We start from the raw sequence: 25,742 nt of genomic DNA, 5'->3' as shown, positions 1-25,742 counted from the left end.
GGGTGACTTTAATAATTCTTCCCCACTTATTTCCTCATATCACACACAACGGCCAGCATCCCAGACGTACTTAATATGTCATAAACCAAGGAGAATACACTTACATAACATCCACATCGCGTTATCAGCCTAAACTAAACCATTAAGCCCTGAGAGATAAGTGCCGGAAGGGCCCGTGCAACCTTGGGCGCCGCGCCACCCAAACAAACCACGTCACACAAGGGAGCGTGCAGGTGCCAGGGACGGTTGTGCAGCAGTGCCAGCCTCGTACCATGGTGCAGTGCTGAGGCCGACACCATGCCTACCTCCCACACCCCACGAGGACGACACACACACGGGATAAGGATAATACTGCTCGCCCCCAGACAGCCATGAGGAGACAGAAGAGTGACTGGAGGGAGGCAGGCGAGGGAGGGCCACTGGGAAGAAGGCCAAGTCCCCCTGTGTCTGTTCTCCTCATCATCATCTTGGCCCTTGGGTGAGATATATGTGTCCTCTGTGTCCTGTGTGTTGGGTGTACGTGGTCTAGGGTGTATAGAGGTGTGTGTGGTCAGTGTATAAGGTACCTTGCTTAACCTTTAACGGTGACATCCCTTTATTTTTTTTTTTTTCGTTCTCTACCGTTATTTGTCCTTTTTTATATGCCCTGAGTAACGTTTAGACAAGTGTGTGTGTGTGTGTGTGTGTGTGTGTGTGTGTGTGTGTGTGTGTGTGTGTGTGTGTGTGTGTTGGATGCCAGACCCAACCTTTAACAATGACATCCCATTATTTTTTTTATGTTTACAATGTCCCCACTGTTATGTGTCCTTTCTATACCCGATATAATGTACAGACAAGGGTTTGCATGTCAAGCCAGGGTGTGTTTGCCCAGGCTTCCCCCAACATGTGAAATGCCAGAATTTTCTCTTTTCTACGCTCCAAAATGACCACTGCGTGTAACGAAAACACACGAGAAATTAATTCAGACAAGGAAAGCTTTGCCGGTGCCGGGGATCAAACCTGCGACCAGCGAGACGGGAGAGCCACTCCTTTACCAGTTGTCCAAAGAGGTACCCCCCTGGCAGAGGGAGTTATGGGAGGCTCACCCATAGGCTTAGTCGCCGTGGCACTACACATGTACCTCCAAACTGTACTGCCCAGAGCATCGGGGAGGCCACACGATGCTACCAATGTGCCGGAGATCATAAATCAGTGGATTGCACCACGGCTGAAAAGAAATGCTTAAATTGTGTGAAGTACAAGAAGCCTGGAATTAATCACTCAGTGAATGACCAGTGTTGTTTAGTTCTGCAGATTGAAATTGAGAAAATTCACAACATAACTGATCATGGCTTTTCATGTTTGGGACTTGAAGATAAATTGTCTGTTAAATGTTGAGTGAGTTGGAAATAAATCACTGGATATTTGTGTACTATAAAGAAAATATCTGATAAATGAAACAATGGATATTTGTGATACCATAAAAAGAAATGATGATATTTTAGCGCGAACCGAAACATTGCTAAGTGACTGTGATGATGGTAAGTTTATTGAGATGACATCAGTAACCTTCAAGAAAGCAATCAAGACTCACTCATTCAAAACGATGTTACAAACAAGTGCATCGATAATTATTTTTTGAGGCTAACATCATTATATTGTTGGCGGCTCTGCAGAGCGGGGCCTGAAACTTCATAATGGTGAATGGTAACATCCCCAAGTTAGTGTGAGCCTCCGCATAGTTTTGATTTGTTTGCCATTTCCATCATTTTTTTTGCAGAAGTCAAATCCTTTAAAGGAGAAAAGAGGGAAGGTGGAAAAAAAAAATATAGGCTAGGTAGCATATTCATTTGAAATGCTTAAAAACTTACTCGCTACCAAAAATTTTTTTTTTTTTTTTTTTTTTGAGGGGGAAACATATTTTCAGTTGAAATTGATGATTATAACTAATTATGAACTAACTAACCCTGACTAGCCAATATAGGGTAGGAACGTTACTGTGCAGAACATGTGTTTTTAACTTTTTACCATCATACATGTATTTTGTTCTGTTTTTTCCAGTTCATCCATGTTTTTTTATAGTTTTGTGCAATTATGTGTGATGCGAAGTGCTCCCTAACTGTTTGCCATCTTATTATTTAGATTTTCTCTCCCATTTGCCACAAATTACCCAGAAAGAAGTGTCTGCATGTGTGTGTTGGGTGGTGGCCATCCCCCTCCTTCCTCTTTAGAGTCAGAGGCAAGCCAGGGAAGTAAAGTGCTGTTGTCACCTTTAAGCTTATGTACTGTGAAAGTAACTTTTGCACCGTCTGATGAGTGACATGAATGGTCAATGAGGGTTAGGACGTACGTGTTGACACCACATGACTACTAATGAGATACGACAGAAATTTATTCACCATGTATATGTTGATATTTGTGTGACTTTGAATTGCTTTGTAAGTTTAGGGCACATATATACACCTGGGTAAATTACACTGAGGAATTAATCAAGGAGCAAGGAAGTTCAGCTTTACGAGCATCTCCCTTGATCATTTCAGGTAGCTAGTTGGCTTTCCTGCTCTTAACAAAAGCATGGAAAGCTGCACTCTATTGATATACCAGCTTGAAACTGCAGGCAACTACCCATTAATTAAGGTGGCCAGACGTCAGGCTTTAGGCTTGACAGTCCGACCTTTGAGCACTTTGTCCAGCACCCGACACTACCTCCAGCTGAACAATGCTTTGTCCCTTTTTGGATTGGTATTGTGCTGTTTTATTTAAAAATTACTCTTTATATTCAGTCAGAATGAATCACACACACACACACACACACACACACACACACACACACACACACACACACACAGTCCTCTGGTCTCTTGCCCTGTCTTGTTTTGGATGTGTGGTGCAAATGGTCTAATCAGCTTTTTTTTGTTGTCTCTTCATTGCAACACACTACATATTATACATGTTTACTCTATATCAGTGCTTTACAACCTGGGTAAGGTAAACTGTGACAACCTGGATGTCACACCTTGCCCTGCGTCCCGTTGTAACACAGGCTGAAGGGGAGTGAGGGTGGAGATTCAGCTATGGTGTTTCCCTCAAATTTATATTTTACAACTTTACTTTTACTACATACATTATTGACGAAATGGTAAAGAAGGTAACTGCATAACTCATATGACTAATGGTTGAATATGTAACAGTAGTTTGAAGCCCACTCACACGCACACACACAGAAAAAACCCAGTGAGAAGTTCAAAGAGCACTCACAAGATGGGTAACAAGTCTGAGAGATTTTAGCTATGAAGAAAGACTTGATAAGCTACAATTACCAACATTAGGAGAGAAAAAAAGTGATATCATTGTGTTATATAAATGTGTCAAAGGAAGAAGATTGACTAATGTAAACACATGCACTTAGACATTATCAAGAGGACACAGAGAGAAATTATATTAGAATGATATAAGAAAACTCAGCTTTTCAGATAGGGCAATAGATCTGTGAAATATATTAATGGAAGAATATGTGTGTGCCCAATACATTTAGAATTTAAAGAAAAATATAATAAGCTTGACTCAGTCTCATAAAAATGTAATTAGATAAGAACTTACACACATACACCATCTCAGAGGTTATGTCAGTCTATACCAGCATTCCACGTGGAGCTGTGTGAGTGGTTATATTGTTATCATGATGTTCCTGAACTTTTAATTTGTTTTGCACTCTTATCTTTTAATCTTTGTGTCAGGTATCAATGACCAGCATGGCAAGAAACACACACACACACACACACAGATAACGTGTAGCAAGTGACTAACCCCAAGTTCTCAAAGCTGTATGGTCTATTGGGATGAATTGTAGTAAAGTTTGGGGCGCACGCTATAGATGAGCTCGGCTTCGGTGCTCATCTCTGTCTTATTGGCCCTTGAGCTGCAGACTATTTTATCTTGTCTGAATTTCCATGTACTACTTGTTTGCCATTGAGCACAAGTGAACTGATGATTATGCTTCCTAGACTGTATTTACGTAACATGATGGCAGGATTGTCACCGAGTGTTGCTGAGAAAAAATATCTGCTTGTGCCATTAACAATCTGGGGTAGACCACTAGGATACTAGCACAATGGGCATGGAGATAGTATGAAAAGGTCAGTCATACTTTTCTGGGAGGCCGAGTGGGGCTATCATCACTATGCATTAAGTCCTGTTATTAATAAGGAACATACAGGATGCTATGATCAAGACTTTATTGCAGTATAGGTCTATAGAACATGGGTATATCTCTAAGGGGATAGGGAGATGACCCAACTTTGTGCCTACCAAGACATTTTTTTTTTCAGGTGCAACAGCATCATCATTTTGTTTAATGTCTGTTTTCACTCTTCCTGAGCAGTTGGATGCTTTATGGCTCTCCTCCATTCTACTCTGTCTTCTGTCCGAGTCTCATCCAATCCCATCAATGCCAAGTCTTCCTGTATACACTTTCTCCACGTTTTCCTAGGTCTACCAACTGGTCTGCTTCCTTCTACCTCCAATCTCTCCAAAACTCCCAACACTGTATCCTCCCCTGCTCTCTTTACATGTCCAAACCATCAGAGTCTTTCCCTTCTGAGCACTGTTTCCAGGTCCTCTACTCCACATCTGTTAGCTACATTTTTTTTTCAGGTGCACTTCTTCAAAACTTGTTCTTCTACATCTTGGTAGTTACTTCACTTGTCTCTAATGTCATATGCACAGTTCGGTTTGACAGATAGCATGTGGTGGATCAACATCCCTTTGACACTTAGCTATAAATAGTCAACTGTCAGTGTCAGTGTCATAGTGTGAGTGTGTAGTTTGCTTTCTGACACCTGTTCAAGTCATATGTGTTCTTTGTCCTTTCTTGTGCTGGAGGTCTCTGGTGTTTTGATTGTCTACTTTTTTTCATTCATTCATCTTTGACGCCTGCTCCAAGGGACTCCCACCAGGGGATGGCCACGGCAGAAGAGTTTCCATCTCTCTCTATCCAGACACTCCCTCCTTGCCTGCTCAAAGTTTCTCGAGGATCTTTCACCCCTCTCCCTGACATACTCCTGCACCCTATTTCTCCATTGTCTACTTGTCACTGGCTTGTAGATTGAGTCTGTACACAAAGAGTAGCAAATGGTACATATATTCTATTCTATTTGATCTTTTAAAAGCTAGATTGTTGTAGAAATCGTGTCATTATTTTCAAGGCTGTCAGTTTACTGTGGCTTATCGGTACGTACTTATATTTTTGTAATTTATTTTGTCTTTCTAAGCCAAGTGTATTCTAACAGTGATTTGTCTTACAGATTGTGCCAATGTGCTGAGAACTCCCACACTACCCCCACCCCAGCCTCTCCAAGCCCCTCACCACCCCCGCAGAGCCAGCTGGAGAGGGCAAAGAGGATCCTGGGGGTGACGGACCAGCCCCTGACGGACACTGCAGCACCCGTACACCCGCAGGACATCAGGAAAATGCTAACGTCAATGAAAAAAGGATTGTTCGCCAAGAAATCTTCAAACGCAAAGGTTCCTAAAGATTCCCAGGGCGACACGGCTTCCTCCAGCAAGACCAACCAAATCCTGATCAAGAGCATATTGAAGGCTGTGTCAGATGGAGGAGGAGGTGGCAGGGAAGCTGAGGAAGGGACTGAAGATAGGGAGTCTGAGGCAGGGAAGAAAGACTCACTTCCCGGGACTGGTGATGCTGGTGGTGGTGAGGGAGGAAGTGAAGGGAAGGGAAAGCTTGTGAAGGCCATCAGTGAAAGGGTGTCAAGCAAGAAGGATCTGCCGCCCGAACAGCTGGAAATGCCCACCGACGCACCGCCACCCACCGAGGAAGCGAGGGTGGTGGTGACGGATGACAAGGTATGTAGATGTTGATTTACCATTGTTACTGTTGTTCTTTGTCGTAATTCTTTATAAAAAGTTGAGTGTTTCATATTTATCATTTTAAGAAATACAGGTATTAGTGTTTAGATCAGACTCAGTGATGATTAGTGAATGATTAGTGGGTCTCGTCTCTTATACACTTTTCTACGCGCACACACCCCTCACACATGCACACACTCACTGGAGAATGGAGGGCTCCATGTCATGATGAGACCCTTCATACCACTTCTGAACTGAGTTTCCATCTAAATTATTGTGTTTTTTATTGCATTATCTTTTCAACACATTTTAGTGCTTCATTCAGCCATTCAGTCACTTGACATGTGGCCTAAAGCAAGTATGGCCTTCGAAGAGTTCCACAAAGGCTTCCTCTAAGTATTTGGTCTTCCATTTATAGTTAACATTGGACTTGAAACAAGTAGGTTCTTCAAAGGGCCTTTCAAAGGTTTCTCATGTATGAGCTCTTCCATTCTTGTCTCCCATGCTGAAAGATGACCTTTTGTTCCCTTTGCCCTTGCTGTGCTGGAAAAGAAGAAGAAAGTTTAAAAGTAAAAATATGTGAAATAATTATAACAATATTGTTGCTGCAATGAAACAAATCCTCATTATCTCCCATGTACAAACAAATGATATTGTCACCCTAAGTCTATTGGCATCAAAGTTTTATCTCATGGAACTGTGTACATTAGTAATTTAGCTTTCTGATGGTCATTGTCACTGTCAGGCTCTCAGCAGCTTTATTTGCTGTCCACTTTCTGGTAGGCAGGCAGGTGCTGAGCTCCCGTCACTGATAGGCCGTGTGTCTGTGGCTTTTGGCTATTTCCCTTGAAATGACTTATGTACTTAAGTCATAGTTTAGCTATTGGAAGAGTTTTGTGAAGCATTAATGTGTTGAGAGGCTGGTTTGCTGATATCTTATTTATTGTTTGCTGAAGTTTTAAGTATCTGATCAGCTCGTATATGAAGCATTGATTTATGTGGAAATTATGAACGCAAGGAAGAGTAAATTTTTTGAAGATTGGATGCAAGCTTCATAATTTTGCTCTCATGTACTCCAGTATTATTAATTTACAATAAATAGCTCCAGTATTACATTCATGAAACCTCAGCAGGGATGTGTTTCACCTTAGAGGGGCCAAAAAATACCGTGCTTCCTCTCAGTCATGGCCACACTATCTCAAAGCACCCTCTTGTCCTCCTTGGTCCTGTGACGCTCTAGCTCCACATCCCCCACAGCACCCCTCCTCCCTGTCTCATATGTACCACTCTACAGATGTGTCATAGCACGCTTCCTTCCACTGGTCTCAACCTTAACCTTTCCTGCGTATGCCACACTTGGTTTACCTCTTTATGAGAGGCAGTGTCAGAGTTCTTTTCAGGAGACCTCTCTTCACTCTACCCTTTTTTTCTTTATTTTTTTTAATGTAAAGCAGAGAGACCAAGGACTGAATGCAAAAAATGCTTGCGGTGGTCTTAGCCTGTGGTGGGAGAGAACCCATTAACCCAGCACAGGGCCATCCAGGACATCCAGGTTACCACAGTTTACCACCCCCATGTTTCCTGAGGTACCCATTTATTGACGGTGAGGGAGCAGGGCGTCGGAGATATTGATAGATAGATAGACTGAAAGGAAGAATGAACAGCTGGGTGGAGTGGATACCAATTTCCCAGGGTACGATTCAAACCCAGACCTATAGATTTGTAGTTCAGAATGCACTGCACTGTGTGGGTGCTAAGTTCCCCTTGATATGAGGAGCACCTGTTGGAATGGCTTGTAACAGGACCATCACCCATACTTGCTAATGCTTATATTTGTCTTTCTTCAACAGGTGGACAGTGAAGGGGGAACAGTGGACAGTGCAGTGAAGAGTGAAGTGCCAAACAGTGTAGAGGTGACTGAGGAGATGGAAGATGAGAGAAGTGTGTTAATGCGAGGTGACATTAGTGATGGTGACAAAAAGAGAGGGACAGAGGGAGAAAGTGAGGTGACGGAAGTGATGAAAGAGAGTGACGTAAAGGAAAGAGAAAATGAGAGAGAGAAAACAGAAGCCGAGAGTGGAAGGACAGAAACAGAGAAAGCGAACGACGGAAAGGAAACGAAAGTGAGTGAAAGAACGGACACAGAAGACCAAGCAAACAAAGACATAAGAGAGGAAATACAGGCAGGAAACATGGAGGAAAAGGAAGCTGATAAAGAGAAGGAGGAGATAACAGCTGACGGAAGGGAAGGAAAAGAAGAACAGGAGGAGAACGGAGGAGCCACCACTGACACCACGACAGCCACAGCGAAGGAGGGGAATGAAGAGTAAGTAGAATGATCATGTTTTCTCGGAGGCGTCCACGGAGAAAGGGAGAAAGAGGACGAGAATAAGTAAAATAAAGGAAGAGGAGAATAAATAAGAGAAGAAGAGGGAGAAAGAGGGGAAGGAGAGACAAAGAGGACAAAAATAGATAAAATAAAGAAAAAGGAGAATAAGTAAGAGAAGAAGAAGAAGAAAAATAGAGTAAACATTAGGAGAAAAAGTAAAATAGAGAATAAAGAGGAAAATAAGCAACTAAAAAATAAATTCTAAGGAAGAGAAGGAAAGACCGGACAAGAAGGAGAACAAGTATAAAGTTTAAGAAAAGGAGGAAAAAGGGGAAAGATGAATAAGGAAAATAAGTTTAATAAAAGATAAGGAAATGGAGAAAAAGTATAAAGTGCAAGGAAGAGGAGAAGGATAAGTAGGAAAGGGAAGGATAAGAAAGAGGAAGAGGATGAAAGAGGGAAAGTTAGGACAAAGAGGAGGAGAGTAAATAGTAAATAGGAATAGTACAGTATAGTATAGAAATAGAATAGTAAATAGGACAAAGAGGAGGAGAGTAAATAGGAAAATCAGGATTAAATAAGATAAGAAAATAGAGAAAAATAATTAAAAAGAAGAAAAAGGAAATGAGGAAAAAGAAAACTAAGAAAAAGTACATAATTCACATCTTTTCCCTTTGCTCTGTGGACGCCTCTGATACGTACTGGTTGCCTGTGATTTTCCTAGTGTCCTTTATTACCTGTTTCCTTACCTTTGTCATGCGAAGGAGGACAGGTAAGTGTGGCCCCCTGCAGGTATGTCCCCCCCTCTCCCTCTCAACCCCTTCCCTTCCTCTGCGTTCTGCGTCTACTCCGGCTTGTCAGTACCGTAGAGTTTATAGCCCGTGAGAGTGACCCGCGGTGCCAGGTTCCCGGACTGGCCCAGCTGGTAACGGTATACTTGAGACGCGTTGGTACTTTTGGTTCTTTTTGATCTTTAATGGTTTAATGGTTCAGTTGTCGAGTTTCTTAGATTGTATTTCTCTTTTTATATATACGAATGACGCGGATGTTTACTGTAGGCATGATTCACAGTCGCGTGAGCTGTGTTTATTTATCATTACTGTGGAGTTTTTTAAGACCTAGGGGAAAGGAAACGTATGAATAGTGTGTGTGTGTGTGTGTGTGTGTGTGTGTGTGTGTGTGTGTGTGTGTGTGTGTGTGTGTAAAATTCACCTGTGCGTCTACTCAGGCTTGTCAGTACCGTAGAATTTATATGCCATGAGAGTGACGGTCCAGCGGTGCAGATTCCCGTACTGCGTGTGTGTGTGTGTGTGTGTGAAAACAAACAAACTCGTAAAGCCATTTGTATCTCTCTAATAGAGTATTATAATATAAATACTCGGGAGGAAATGGGGTGAATATCGTTGAGTATTTCGGGTTAAAACATTGCATTTGTACCTCATTGTTTTGCGTCGACACCATAAATTCAATATCATTATTCCTACACACGTAAGTAGGTACCTTAAGGATTAGTCGTTAAAATTTCATTAAGTTTTGTCCGTTTTCTCTCTCTTACCACAAAACCCGGTACACTGTGTCTTAGGGCCATATTTTTAAACCTTTCAAGGCCCAAGAACACAACTTTGACAACGCTTTCACGGGTAGTTTGGGCATTTCCAGGGGTAGTTCTTTGACCCTGGTGGTAGCGTGACAAAGCTTCTGTAACATGAACGTGGAAATAACATTCATCAAAACGCTATTAATATCCTTCTCGGTCATTGAAAATAGCTGATGTTAGAGGCGGGAGCGTCTGAAAATACCGTACCTGTCCTTCAGTTCGTCTATTTGAAAAGCCCCTCGTGGTGGAAGCTGCTGGGATGCTCATGGACTGTTTTGTGACCCTAGAGGTAGTTTTACACAGCCTCTGAACCTTTGAACGGAAGAAAAAAAGATTAAGTTCGCCTGTCTGAAAAACCTCTCGTGGAAGCTGCTGGGATTCTCATGGACTGTTTTGTGACCCTAGAGGTAGTTTTACACGGCCTCTGAACCTTGAACGGGAAGAATCACCCATGGAAATCCTGTTACTCATCTCTGTGGCCTTGAGAAAGAGTAACAAAGGGATCGCAGTACGTTTAAAGGGGGTGTTACACTGGGCAAATTTTCCGTGGATCTTCAGTCAAACCACGATTCCTGTTAGCGTGGTTCTCATTTGTTTCGTGTTATTGCTGCTGCTGATGATGGTGAGTAATACCGTCGTCCCTCTGTGAAATCTACCGTAGCCTTGGAAGATTGTGGACATGTCAGAAAACCACGGAAATGTGAGAACCATGCCAGCGGAAATCGTGGTTTGACTGAAGATCCACGGAAATTAGACTATGGACCGCAGTCACCTTCACGCATAAGGGAATGTCGGGTAGTTTTCACCTTAGATTTTATTTTCGTCTCAAGGGCTTTTTGTTTTAATTCATACTTTTTATATTTTCTTCGTTAGTCTACTACTTTTTTTGTGGGTGAGGAAGGAAGTTGAAGAGGAGGGTGTTCGTTTACTAAGAAGGATAACTCTACGGTGACTTACGTAAAAGAGGAAAAAGTGCCCGAAAATTCCTTCACCATGTCCACACACACACACACACACACACACACACACACACACACACACACACACACAGCTGCTTATCCCTAAATAAACCGTATATTCTTATTATTACACACACACACACACACACACATATATTTATTTGCATTTTCTTCCTCCTTTTCTTTTTTCCTTCTAGTTCATGTTCTACTACTACTACTACTACTTCTACTACCAATTCTTCTTCTTCCTCTTTTCTTTCTATCATCTTGGTCACACTTATTATCATCATCATCATTCTCATTTCTTCCTACCTGTGTCTGTCTTCCTATGTATCTGTCTATCTATCTATCTATCTCTCGTAAAGGAAGGAAGCATGGAAGGCAGTCAGGTGTGTATACAGGTGTCTTACCTTCCTGGCCTTGGTGTAGTGTATCTTCCCTTACCTGTCCACCCGAGCATTGCGTTTCCCTGCACCGCTCGATTCGTCTTGACTCTCGTGTGGAAAACCTGAGCAGTGGGTGAATAACTTTCCGTGGGTGTCTTCTGTACTCTTTTTCTCTCTACGCTAAAGGAGAAGGAGGGACCGAGATCAAGACTGAAGATTATTAAAGGGACGCTACCCACAAAAATCATTCTGCTCCTTTAAAATCCCTTTATTGGGGGAAGATCCATATATGAAGACGGAAAAAACAGATTTGGTCACACCTCTTAACTCTTTTTTCTGGATGCAGTGATTTACGGGCTTTTTTTCATTATTATTTTCTATTTTTTTTGCGCTTGAACTATTTTCTTTAAAGTGTTTAATATCAGACTTTTCAATGATATATTTAAGCATATTAAAATGTTTCAAGTGTTTCCTTTACTGTAAAAAAAATGTCGGAGTTCTGTAGGCGTTCTGATACACTTGTGCTTGGAAGATGTGTGTTTAATTAAGTGTTCAAGGGCAGCCGAGTCGAGTATCCCAGCCTTGCATCTTGAGGGTCACGGGGATTTATTTGCTTGTGTTTGTTGGTAGATCGCCGCCGCTGCCTTCCTTCTCCTATCGCCTTTCACTTCCACGTTTCCAGCCTGTTTTTCCTTCCTTATCTTTATTTTCCTTATAGCTTTTAGTATATAGTTTGTTTAGTTGTTTTATTTGGCGCCATATAACCCTGCAGTTGCGGCGTCAAGAAAAGAACGCTTCAATCATCATCATCATCATCTTTATTTTCCCTTTTAATTGCTCTCTTATTCACTTTCGTTTCTTCTCGTTCACTCCCATTCTCTGTTTCTCACCTCTCCTCGCCGCCGTCACCACGACCATCGTCTCTCTTCGCCGCCAAGGGCTAAGTTGTTTTCATCGGCCGCCGTCACGCAAGCCTTCAGTTTCTCACGCCGCCGCCAGCACCATCCCGACACCTTACGTCAGGGGCCTGCAACGCAACGGGGGGGGGGGAGAGAGAGAGAGAGAGAGAGAGAGAGAGTAATAATGGTGTTTAGGGTATAAGTGCATTGGGGTAAAGAGATGAATTAAAAAAGAACATGAAAAAGAAGAATAAGAAATGGTGAAGTGTGAGAGAGAGAGAGAGAGAGAGAGAGAGAGAGAGAGATGCATTCATGAAAGCCTTTATCGTACGTTGCATTTTAAATTAACACACAGAAACCCTTCAAGTCGGAGCTAGGAAAAGATGCCAAAGGTCACGTTCTTCAACATTTCGTCGCCCAAACACACACACAAATTACTTGACTCGACTTTCGTAGGAGTTTTGGGGCATTTCCAGGAGTAGTTTTATGACCCTGGTGGTAGTGTGACCCTTCTTCTGTACCATGAACCTAAAGAAACACCTATTTGACAAGGCTTTCGTAGGAGTTGTGGGCATTTCCAGGAGTAGTCTTATGACCCTGGTGGTAGTGTGACCCTTATTCTGTACCATGAACCTAAAGAAACACCTATTTGACTAGGCTTTCGTAGGGGTTGTGGGCATTTCCAGGAGTAGTTTTATGACCCTGGTGGTAGTGTGACCCTTCTTCTGTACCATGAACCTAAAGAAACACCTATTTGACAAGGCTTTCGTAGGAGTTGTGGGCATTTCCAGGAGTAGTTTTATGACCCTGGTGGTAGTGTGACCCTTCTTCTGTACCATGAACCTAAAGAAACACCTATTTGACAAGGCTTTCGTAGGAGTTTGGGGCATTTCCAGGAGTAGTTTTATGACCCTGGTGGTAGTGTGACCCTTCTTCTGTACCATGAACCTAAAGAAACACCTATTTGACAAGGCTTGGGCATGACCTTCCTCTATACCGTGAACCTGAAAAAGCACTCATTAGAACCCGATTTATCACCTTTTGGCCTTTGGAAATAGTGGATGTGTGGGGTGGAAGCATGTGGAGGTAGGTGGAAGCTGGGCCCTTTGTGGAAGCCTCTGAGAACATCAACTCAGGTACCCAGCGTGGTGGCAGCACTGAACGCATTAGTGGGTGGTAATGACCGCTAATGACGGGGCGGGGTTGGCTGGGGATGGGGTGCTTACTGTGCTCCTTCTCCTCCCACGTAATTATACCTGCCCCCCCTCCTCCTCCTCCTCCTGCATGCCCTGCACCCACCTCTCAGGGCACAGGGCGGGGCAAGGCGGGCCATATTTACTTATTGATATATTCCCCCGAGACACACATGGCGCCCTCTATTGACATTTCCCCTCTTAGATATATTAAGGAAAACAGCTTAGGATGAAAAAGAGGAAGAAGAAGAAAAGAGAGCTTAGAGAGAAAAGCTTAAGAGAAAGGCAGAAAGTTATAATAAAGAAGAACATGAAGGAAGTGAAGAAAAAGAAGAGAAAACAAGAGGTTAAGTTAAGAGTTATATATAAAAAAAGAAGAAAAGAGTCTGGAAATTAGAAGGCAAGGAAACTGTAAGCCTTTCCTCCTTTAGATATATTTAGGAAAACAAATTAAGAAGAAGAAGAAAGAGAAGAGAAGAAGAAGAGAGCTTAAATAAGAGAGAAAATCTTACGAGAAAGACTCATGAAGATTTAAGGCAAAAAATCTCAGCATTGCAACTCTTTCCAAACAGTCTGCAGAAACTATCCGTCTGAGAAGCACATCCAGTTAAAACTCCCTTCTTGACACGAACCTAAACTCGCCTCAAGCAACGGAAGACTCGCTTGATCAACAGCTCGTCTCGTAACACATCCCTGACAACCACCCTGCTACCCTACACACGTAATACGGAGGTCACTATTCTCAGACCCTTCCGCCGCTCACATCAACTCTCTCCAAAGTTTGAAAGGAGGTTAATCGGGTTCTCATAAGTGCATTTTCGCGTTCATAGTGTAGAAGCTTCGTCAAACTACCACCAGAGTCATAAAGCCACCCTACACTCGCGGTATACTTGGGTTGATATTTTCAAACGCTTCTGCCTCTCACACCGACCTTTTCCACAGGCCCGGCAGGAGGTTAATCGGGGTCTCTTAAGTAGTTTCTCGCGTTCATAGTACAGAGGCTTCGTTAAACTACCACCAGGGTCATAAAACTACCCATGGAAATGCTCAGAACTCCTACGAAAGCCTTGTCAGATACGTGTGTGTACTAGGACGTCGAAATGTATAAGAATATGGTGCTTATTTACACAATACTACAGACTTTCCACAACAACTTTGCAATACAATAATCGTCAGGCTTCCACTGTGCGTTTGCCACTTTGAAAACATCCATATCCATTACCCATCATGGCTCCATATATGCAATCTTGAAGACACGATTGTTGAGTGTTGTTTTCTTCATTATATATGCGGCATTGCATTATTATGGGTTGGGTTATTCTCTTAGTATTATTATTTAGTATTGATTCAGGATATTCAAGCAGATAAAATTAAAGTCCCCCCCCCCCCTCGCACACACACACACGATTAAACTAACCCAAACTGGATACACACACACACACACACACACACACACACACACACACACACACACACACACTTACACAAGGCAGCATACCAAGCATATGTTCTCGTAATGGTGATAATCGTGTATTCTTGTGTAATATTCATGATTTGCAGTTTGCGGATAGATAGTTAAGTGGGATGTACCATTTTATCCTGTAACTTTTTTTTTTTTTTTTACAGCAAAGGAGACAGCACAAGGGCACACACACAAAAAAGAAAATAATAATAAAAAAAGCCCGCTACTTGCTCCTCCTGTATAGAATCCGAAGAGGTGGCCGAAAGAGGGGTCAATGTCGCTTCTCCTTAGCTAATATTGTGACTACTTTTTACATATTTTTTTCTCTCGTTACAATTTCTGTGACGGCATTTCCTGTGACATCATATTCAGTGACTTTTTTTTTAGCTGTGACTATTTACGTGATATTTTTTCCTTTAGTTATTTCAGTGACTTTTTTGTTTAGTGAGATTTTTTTCCTGTAATTTTATTGTTTGTGACTTTCTTTTATTTTTACTTTATTTTTTTTTATATACTCTGATTATATTCCCGTGACATATTCTCCTTTGACCATTTTTTTGTTGATTATTTCACTTCGCCTTTATCATTTTCTTCCTTTTTTTTACCCTTTCTTTTACCGTGACTATTTCCGACATTTTTTTTCCTCTCATTTATTTTTGTTGATAATTATTTTACTGCGACCTTATCCTTGTGACATTATTTCCCACGACTTTATATAATGCAAGTCTTATACTACCTATGACTCAATTTATAACACTTCCTAACTTTACTTAACTTCCGCCCATCAAAGATCAACAACAACAAAACCTGCCCTGTACTCATATCCTACTTGTCATTTCTTTCCTTTTTCCTTCCTTTTCATATACTTTTATACTTATTCTCCCATACTTTATCCTTTCCTCTGATTATTCTATACCTCCATGCTTCTACCTCACAAAACAGCTGAAACTCGAATATCTGGTCAGCTTGAGGAGCCTGGAGGTGTCGACTTCGATGACATAACTTCCCCTTCGTCAGTACAGGCTCGGGGGGTGTCGTGTGTCGTGTGCCCCGCTGCTCGTCCTTGTCTACCTGTATGGGCGGGACGAGGGTGGCGTGGGCGGCCTTGTGTCTGTGGGGTGGGTGGCTGAGTTACTGGTTGGGTGAGTGCTAGATGGTTAATAGGAGGGTGGGTGGATGACTGGTTAATAGGTGCAGTAGGTAGGTGGGTTGGGCGGTTGACTGGTTGAATGGGTTAGTGAATGGGTAATGTGGGTGTGTCATTATAAGGGTGGGTATAGGTGTGTTGTATGGGTGTTCTGTATGGGTGAACAGGGACGATGGATTGCGTAGGGAAGTGGATTTTGGGACAGGTGGGTGGGTGTTTAGTGGAAGAACAGGTGGGTTGTGTGTGTGCCCTGTATGCCTGGATGCGTGAATAGAAAGGGTGGATTGCGTAGGTAAGTGGGTTTTAGGGTGGAGTGAGTGAGTTGGAGTATAGAGAAAAGGTATAGGCCTATGTGTGTTTTGTTTGTTCAGTATGCTTGAATAAATGGAGGAGAATGGGTTGCCTAGGTTAGCGAGTTTTGGGGTGGGATGGGGTGGTGGGTGTGCGTGCCCTGTTTGCTTGGATGAGATGGGTGAGAGGGACGGATGTAATGCGTAGGTATGTGGGTGAGCTGGATAGGTTGGATAGGGTGATGGGTAGGTTCTGGGTTCTCGTATGACAAAACCTGTTGTCCCCGCCAATCTGCCGCCGCCGACACTACCTTCAGCGTTGTGTGTTGTGTGGGTTACGTAAGGAGAGAGAGAGAGAGAGAGAGAGCGCTCATAGACATATTTGGCTTCAATTGCAATATGTAAGATGTCAAAATAAAGACGAGAGAGAGAGAGAGAGAGAGAGAGAGAGATGATGATGAGGGTGTTTGTGCATGGTGGAGGTAATAGTGGTGGTGGTGGTGGTGGTGAAGGTGGTGATGGTGGTGGTGAACTGTCCTCTAATTACGTTGCCTTGGTGATGAATAACGTGACTCTCTCTCTCTCTCTCTCTCTCTCTCTCTCTCTCTCTCTCTCTCTCTCTCTCTCTCTCTCTCTCTCTCCTCATTTCTATTTTCTTCTCTTCCTTCCTCTTCTTTTTTGTCTATTCTGTTGTCTGTCTGTCTATCCTTCTATCTATCTAGCTAAACCTCTATTTATATTTCCTTTTGAACGGTTCATTGATATAACGCTCTCTGTACTGTAAGTCAAAGAAGTATGTCACAAGCTTTATTCTTCCTTATTTTCTTATTTACAAGCTTTAACTTTTTTTTATTTCTTATTTCATTTTTTTTTTTTTGTATAGCTTTTGAACGATATCAGTACACCCACACCCCTAACCACATTCCTCGTCCACCTCCCTCCCACTTAACCTCACCTCGCCCCTCCCCTCCCAATCCATCCCACACCTCGCCCACCTTCACTTTCCTGCCCCTCTAATTGACTTCAGGTGTTCCGTCCATTCATTTAGGCAGGGAACCTCACTTGTGCCGCCCGTCAGGTGAGGTCAGTTTGCTCCTGCGGTTCTTTATCCCTCACCGAATAGCATTTTTCTGGTAGTTATGGAGCAGCTTATAGTGTCCGCCCTCCTTCCCCTCTCTACCTGATACTGTCCGCCTTCCTCCCTCTCTTCCTGATAATGTCCACCCCCACTCCTTCCTCTCTTCTTGATAATGTCCCCACTCCTACCTCTCTTCCTGATAATGTCCCCCTTCCTCCCTCTCTTCCTTATAGTGCCCCACTCCCCCTCCTTCCTCTTCCTGATACTGTTCCCCCCGCCTCCCTCTCTTCCTTATTCTATCCCCCCCCCCTTCCTCTCTTCCTGCATGATAGTGTTATTTCTCCTTCCTCTCTGCCTAATTCGTCTCTTATCCAAGCCTTCTAGAAAAATGCATTACACTGAACGTTTTAATTTAGGTAAGGCTTGGTAGGAAAGAGGAGGCGAAGGGATCAGGTCAGGGCAGGGCAGGGCATATCTAGAATCACTAACCTCACTCTTTGTTTTGTTCTGAATCACGTTGCACCACCACCATCTAAAACAAATGCATAACACTGAACGTTTTAATTTTGGTAAGGCTTGGTAGGAAAGAGGAGGCGAAGGGATCAGGTCAGGGAAGGGAAGGGCAGGGCATATCTAGAATCACTAACCTCACCCTTCGTTTTATTCTGAGTCACGTTGCACCACGCCCGGCTTGAATTCCGAACACGAAGGTCCATATTCTTAAACGTACCGGGCCTCCATAACGACTATTGTCCAAGGCCACAGAGAAGAGTAACCGGGTTTTCTAGAGTGATTCTCCCGGGAAAATCATCCAAGAAAACCCAGTTAATCTTAAGAACATAGGGAGACTGCATTATGGAAGACCGTTTAAAGAATACGGGCTTTTAATTATTGACCTCACCCTTGTTATGACCTGACCACGCTGCACCACGCCTCGCTGGGATTCCGGATACATGGGTTGGCTTAGCACCAGACGGGGAGTGACTGTATAAGTGTCCCTTTGTTTGCTTTCCTTATCGCGCTGCCTCTGTTTGGATCACCTGCATACAGATTAGCGCCGCCCACGCCAGCCTAGTACCAGCCAGCGGGAATGATTGAGGTCGGTTTTGTAAGACTTTCGCTTCTCACATCACCTATTTCTAAAGGTCAAAGAGGGGGTCAGTCGGGTTTTAATGAGTGTTTTTTCGGGTTCACGGTACAGAAGAAGGGTCAAACTACCACCAGGGTCATCCAACTACTCCTGGAAATGCCCACAACTCCTACGAAAGCCTTGTCAAATATGTGTGCTTGGAGTTTGGGCCTCAACTATATATGTTAATGATCATGTGTTTGTAGGCGGTTAAATAGGTTTTCTTTTGATATTCCGGTAGATTATTTTGACAGTAAACGGCTTAAAGAAAAGTTAGGTAAAAAAGCTGTTATGGGTAATAGAGTAAATGAACTACATACGTTAATGAACATGTGTTTGTGGGCGGTTAAATAGGTTCTCTTTCGTTTTTCCGGTAGATTATTTTAACAGTAAACAGCTTAAGGAAAAAAGTAGTTGAAAAAGCTGTTATGGGAAGTAGAGTAACGGAACTACATACGTTAATGAGCATGTTTGTAGGCGGTTAAATAGTTTCTCTTTCGATATTCCGGTAGATAATTTTGACAGTAAACAGCTTAAAGAAAAAAAGTTAAAAAAAAGCTGTTATGGGTAGTAGAGTAAGTGTTGAGGGTAAAATTGATCCCCTTTTTCTTTTTTCATGTTATGTGTTTGTTCAGTGTTCCTATAGCAAGCCATGCGCGTATACTTATCGGCTTGCAATTATGTACTTGTTTTCTTGATGTTCCTGCAGATCTGGGTCGCATAGTAAGTGTATTGAGGACAAAATTCGGCGACTGTATACACGTCCCTATCGGCTGGCAGTAATGTTCTGTGGTGTTTTTGTAGATTTCCCGCAATTGACCTATCTGTTGGCCGCTCATAACTTTTGTCTATGTAGGAACAGCGATTAGCGGGCTTTTTTTTTTTACACCTCTTTTGGTTGCCCTTGAGCTGTTTCTTTAGCTGTAAAAAAAAGTATTGTATAACCAGAATCCATCTTCTTCCTTATATCCTCCTATGTGATGGCTTAATGTTCCAAGCAAGCCATCCACTGACCGAGAAGGGATCAGGCACGTACAGGCAGCCTCTGTGTGCTTATCCTTCAGAGAGAGAGAGAGAGAGAGAGAGAGAGAGAGAGAGAGAGAGAGAGATGGATTGATAGACAGGAAAGCCGGGAGAAGGTGAACTGAGGTGAACCAGGTGTCTCGGTTGTCCCTTGTCCCTTGGTGAGTTCCCTGCCAAGCTCTGAGGCCTTGTTGTCAGGATGGCGGGCGGGCTGGCTGGCTGCGCCCTCGCCTGTTTGGGTGTGTTGGCCCTCAGCCGTCACTGCAGCCACCAGCCAGTCAGAACCTCATCCCCCGCCCGGCGACCTTGCCACGCCCACACCTCGCCACGCCACGTCATCTTTTGCCACACTCACGCCGTCTCGTCTTATCACCATCCTCCTGTGCCCGTAAATGCATCTCATAGCGGGTCTCATAACACAGGCTTTAACTCCATGTTCAGGAAAGGCTTTGTGTTGATATTCGTGGCTCAAGGGAAGATGCAGTGCGTGCCGTGAGAGGACATCCGCCGCTCTCAGCCTCCCCGTCTCTCGTACACCTCTCAGCTGATCGCCGCCACCATTGCCAGACGCACTCACCTCCTCATGGCCAGCTTCATTTCATCATCCTCGTAACATCTTTCACATCTCCTCACACCTTTAATATCACCCCTAACACACATAGCTCACCCCTAGCAGAGTCATTAGTTACTATCCTAAGACTGAAGGTGGTTTGGGAGTGTGTGGATCTTTGAAAACATGTGAAATGAGATGTAATGCAGGTTCGCGGTACGAGAACTGCGGTTGGAGGGTCCGTCAGTCAGGTTGAGTAGAGTAGCAACCCCGCGCCGCTCACACGCACACTTTGACGCTAGTAACCAAGCAGTGCGCGCGTGTATCGGTGACTTGGTGTTTATATTCTAGTGGTGGTGATCGCGAGGAGTGTTTTATTTATGGTTAGTGAAGATCTTAGTGAGTGCTGGGTGTGTTGATAACTTGATATATGTGAAAGCTGGTGTTTGTGTTCGTTTGTGTGTGCTGTGGTGGTGATATCGAGTGTTCGTGTGTTTTGTGGTGTTTGTGTGTAATGGTGTGGTTATTACTGTTATTATTGTTGTTTATTTATTTGTTTATTTATTGGTTACGTGTGCTGGTGAATTGTGGTTTGTGTGTGTGTGTGTGTGTGTGTGTGTGTGTGTGTCGGTCATTATGTCACGGTATGCATCTGTTTGTCGTGAAAGCTAACGGTTCCACGACTTTCATTTTTATTATTATTATTATTATTATTATTATTATTATTATTATTATTATTATTATTACTACTACTACTACTACTACTACTACCACTACTACTGCTGCTACCTACTACTACTACTACTACTACTACTACTACTACTACTATTTTACATTCACCGGTATTATTTTGCTGGGTATAAGGGGCTTTTTTTTTTATATATATACCTCTTAATTGCATGTTTATTCACTTCATCTATTTATTCATTTTCCTATTTGCTATTTTCGTGTATGTACTTGACTTATTTTCCTTTTTTTTGTATTGTTGGTAATGCTGCAACTCGACCGCATTCCTCAGCATTGTGTGGAGATTAAGGTCCTGTTGTTACACCCATTGTCTTCAACATCGTCATCCTTTTTATCATCATTATCTTTAAGCATCTACTAGCTAAGTCATACAGCTCGTCATCATTCTTTACTTAACTATCATCACTGTGTCCATAAGCGTCGCCACCGTCATAATAATTGTCTATCATTATCTTTTCGGTATTTTCGTCACTATTATCATGTCTCATCGTTTTCATAAGCATCAGTACCATCTATATATTTCCTTTTATCAATACATTTGTCATCACTATTATTTACGATATCATTGTCTTCATCACCAAAGTTATCACGAATTTCTACATAACGCTTATGTTACCGCTACGCGTGTTCGTACTTTCTACATGCGGTCTATCGGAGGGGAAAAAAACTCGACCAACTGCAGTAATTTAGGAGTAATTGGGTACGATATCCCTACTTACATCTTTTATCATTCCAGAACTTCTTTTTATTACTACTTTATGTTTTTGGGAAGCATAAAGATATCTAACCTTATTATGACCTCTTTTTCTCCCTCTTTGTCTCTTTTACTGTTCCCTGTTTCCTTTACATGTCTTAGAGTAATATAAAAAATCCTAACTTTATTATGACCCTCCCTCTGTGCCACGCTTTTACTGTCCTGTTTTATTTTCATGTCTTAGAGAAGTATAAAGACACCTAACTACAGTCTGACCCTCCCTCTCTGCCACTCTTGCTATCCTCTGTCTTCTTTTCATGTCTTAGAGAAGTATAAAACATTACCAAAATATGTCTCTCTCTCTCTCTCTCTCTCTCTCTCTCTCTCTCTCTCTCTCTCTCTCTCTCTCTCTCTCTCTCTCTCTCTCTGTACCTATCTATCGATCTATCTAAAAAAATTTCTCCCTTCTTTCCCTTTCTTTATTTCTCTAACTCCTCTTTTTTTCCTTTTCCTTATTTCTGCTTTCTTTTTCTCTATCATACATTCTTTCCTTCGTTCTTTTCTTCATTCTTACTCTCTCTATCTATCTACGAATATCTATCCATCTGTCTTGTCCTCTGTGTGCGGGGGCAGTGCTGTAGCGAGCTTTTTGTTTACCTTGTTTGCCCTTGAGCTGCCGCGGTGCCGCCTATGCTAAGTATGCCGCTTATGTATTTATGAAGGCGTATTGCTGGGGGTATGTTGCTATTGATCGGCGTTGGGGAAATATCGTATGCAGTATGGATGCGATTATTGGCTCTTTCAGTGTTGTTCTTTTAATTTCTCTTTTTGTTTTTAAATTTTACTTTCGTCTTCTGTACTTGTTTTACTCCTTTTTATTTTATTTTACTTTCTTTTCTTCTTTTTCTTCTCCGTATTCTTCTTTCTCTTTCTTTTTCTCCTGCTTTTTGTCATTATCATTAATATTCCTACTACTACTACTACTATCACTGTCATTACTCTTACCCTTACTACTACTACTACTACTACTACTACTACTACGGACCATCTATTGTATACTGTCACCACAAAAATGTATACAATGTCGTTACTGAGGCAATAGTTGATTGATCCGTGTGTGTGTGTGTGTGTGTGGTTGTGAGGGATGTGGGTGGGTGGTTGCCTAGGCCTGGGATTTGTATGCCCAATATTCTAGCCTTATCCAGTTTAGGTCAGTTTAAATACATATTTCTGGTTGGTTGATAGGGAGCTTCGTGTGCCTGTGTGTGTGTGTGTGTGTCGTCCTTTCTTCATGCGGTTATTTAGTTTAGAAAGTTTTGAGTATCTCTCTCTCTCTCTCTCTCTCTCTCTCTCTCTCTCTCTCTCTCTCTCTCTCTCTCTCTCTGCCATCGGTCATTGAGTCCATCCACAATCTTTACGTAACACTTGCGTTTCCCTTACCGTAGAGAGAGAGAGAGAGAGAGAGAGAGAGAGAGAGAGAGTCCAGTCAGTCGCTCCTTCCCTTGTTTTAAATTAGACAAAAACAAAACAAAAACAAAAACATTCACCTCACGTTTGTAATGTCTGCATGGCATTGGAATGTTGAAAGTGTGTATGTGCGTGTGTGTGTGTGTGTGTGGTCAAGTGAATGGATGGGCGTTAAGGAGATGGACAATAGGGAGGAAGTGGGTGGATAGGATTAGTAAATTAAGGGAGAAAGGAAATGGGTTGATAAGAGAGAAGGGGAGGGAAAGGGAAAGGAAGTGATTAAAGATTTCTTAGATACGAGAGACAGACAGAAAGGAACAACGAAGGGAGAAACAGAAGAGAAACGAATAAAAGATGAAAGAATGAAGGAAAGAAAAGAAAACGTATTAAAAGGATTGAGAAGGAAGGAAAGAAAAGAAAAACGTATTAAAAAGAATTAGAGAAGGAAGAAAAAGAAAAGAAAACGTATTAAAAGGAATGAGATAATGAAGAAAAAGAAAAGAAAAATCGTATTAAAAAGAATGAAGAAAGAAAATAAATTATATAAAAGAATAAGATAAGAAAATAAACTCAATAAAACCATAAAAAATGAAATCGTGTAAAAGAATGAAGGAATTAAAGAAGGAAAACGATTAAAGAATGAAGGAATAAGGAAAAAAGGATGACATAGCAAAACATGACAGACGAAAGGATGCAGAAGGGAAGAATACAGGAAATGAGAGGGAGGGAGGAAGAGAAAAAAAAGATGAATAGAAAGTTGAGAGGAATGCGGAGTAAGGAAGGAAGTAAGGAATATATGATTAGAGAAAGGGGGACAAGAGGAGGCCGCGAAGGGGGACGAGAAGGAGAATGGGAAAGATGAAGATAGGAAGGAAGACTGAAGAAGGAGGACTCGAAAGAAAGGGGTTAAGAAGGAAAGATCGAGGAAGGAAGATTGAAAAGGTTGAGAAAGAAGGAAGGTGAGGAAGAGACTATGGAAGGAGGTGAAGGAGGAAAGATGGAGAGAGAAGAGAAGGAAAGGAAGGTTAGGCAGTGAAGGAACATTGATATGGGTTTAGGAAGGAAGGAAAGAAAAACTGAATGAAGGAGTGAAGGAGGAGAAAGATCGAAAAGACAAGAGGAAAGGAAGATTGATAAAGGATTAGGAAGGCATTAAGGAGTGGAGGAATGAGAAAGAAAGGAGTGAATGAAGGAAAAAGTGGATAATGAAAGAGAAATAAAGAGTTAACGAAGGGCATGAAGGGGAGGAGAAAGTTGTATGTGACCGTGGAGAGAGAGAGAGAGAGAGAGAGAGAGAGAGACTTTGCAGCGTTTATTTTATTAGTTATGCATGTGTGTGTGTGTGTGTTTGTGTGTCCATGAAAACTAGTACACAGACAATTCCAGAACACACACACACATACACACACACACACACCAGTGACGTGGGAGCCCTGGGGTTGTGCCACGTCGCTTTACCCACCTCCACCTCCACCATCGTTACCCCCCTCACCACCTCCACCATCGTTACCCCCCTCCTCCTCACCACCACCACCACCATTACTTTACCTGTTTTCCTACTCCTCTTCCTTTAATTATGTATATCTCACCTGTCTGTTTCCTCATGTCCATTTACGTTCTCTTACTCGTTCTCTCGTAAAGCCTTTTTATCTTAGTCTGTCTTAAATTATCTCCCTTTTATCTATCTTTCTTTTTTTTCTACTTTAATCGTGTCTCAATATTTTCATCATCTTAGTGTACCTTAATATGTCTCCACTCCCTTCTCTTCCTTCCCTGGTTAACCTTCCTTTCCTCTCCCCTTCTCTACCTTTTGTCTCCTGGATTCGTGTCTCTTAAAACATTTTCATCTTATAGTCTGTCTTAAGTTGTCCCTTCCACTCCCTTCTTTCCTTCCTAAGCATCTCTCCATCTCCCTTCCCTGGTTAACCTTCCTTTCCTCTCCCCTTCTCTACCTTTTGTCTCCTGGATTTGTGTCTCTTAAAACATTTTCATCTTCTTATAGTCTGTCTTAAGTTGTTCCTTCCACTCCCTTCTTTCCTTCCTAAGCATCTCTCCATCTTCCTTCCCTGGTTAACCTTCCTTTCCTCTCTCCTTCTCCATCTTTGTCTCTTGTACTCGTGTCTCATAAAATATTTTCATCCTTTTAGTGGATCGTAAATTCTCTTCCTTTTTGCTATATATCTTTTTGTACTTGTGTCCTCTAAAACCTTCAAAACCGGTTCATCTATGTGTGTATGTTATGCTCTCTTCTCTTCTCTATATCTCTTCTTGTTACTTGTGTCCCCTAAAGTCTTATGCAGAGTTACCAAACGCCTGTATCTTCGTGTCTGTCTAACCATGATGTCTTACCACCCTTCCTCTTCTTGTTTTTCTTCTTCTTCTTCTTCGCTGACTTTTCGTATCGCTTCTTAGATCTCTCGTTAGCATTCATTTGTACCCTTCACAATTATATCTATTTCCATATCCACCTCTCATTTACTTCCTCACAATCCCTCTGCCCAATTTTCACATGTATTCGCCCCCTGTCACGCGCTATAAGTTCCTCCTGCATGTCCTTTCCGTGTCCTATGTCCAACCGTATCCTTTAATTTCTCTCCATATCAACATCTAATATACTCTTTACATTTCCTGCCGCATTTTCTGTCCGAATGATTCACCTTGTCAGACACCTTATATACCTTCTTCCCCCATGTCCTCTCCTCCCCCATGTCCACCCACCCTCCCTGTATTCCATGTCCCGCCGAACCAGGTAAATATGTATGCAATGGTGTATTTATCCTATTCAAGTGACTCGCGTGTTGACATTGCAGATAAGCTCTCGTAAGGGAGGGTGAGGGAGGGGGGGTGCTGGAAAGGCATCTCCAACCTCCCCCTCCCCCTCCTCCTCTCTCTCTCTCTCTCTCTCTCTGTTTTTTTGTTTGTCAGGTTGTTTGTCTGCCTGAATAGGT

At 42.4% G+C, this 25,742-nt stretch overlaps 1 protein-coding gene across 3 annotated transcripts in view; it reads left to right on the top strand.

Annotated features, from left to right (window-relative positions):
- The first annotated feature begins 220 nt into the window (after nt 1-220).
- Nucleotides 221-25,742, top strand: part of LOC127003826 (uncharacterized) — an 89,330-nt gene continuing 63,808 nt past the window's right edge. The window contains exons 1-3 of one of the 3 annotated variants that reach the window (XM_050870888.1): nt 221-478; nt 5,283-5,841; nt 7,695-8,170. In XM_050870888.1, coding sequence (XP_050726845.1) covers nt 372-478; nt 5,283-5,841; nt 7,695-8,170 — 1,142 coding nt within the window. In that variant the 5' untranslated portion in view covers nt 221-371. Of the gene's footprint in view, nt 479-5,282; nt 5,842-7,694; nt 8,171-19,464; nt 20,270-25,742 lie in introns of those variants that run through there. The other 2 variants (XM_050870890.1, XM_050870889.1) reach the window with 2 other exon arrangements.

The sequence above is a fragment of the Eriocheir sinensis genome, chromosome 26, assembly GCF_024679095.1.
Source record: "Eriocheir sinensis breed Jianghai 21 chromosome 26, ASM2467909v1, whole genome shotgun sequence".
Taxonomy (NCBI): Eukaryota; Metazoa; Arthropoda; class Malacostraca; order Decapoda; family Varunidae; genus Eriocheir; species Eriocheir sinensis.
This window is presented reverse-complemented; position numbering and strand designations above follow the sequence as displayed.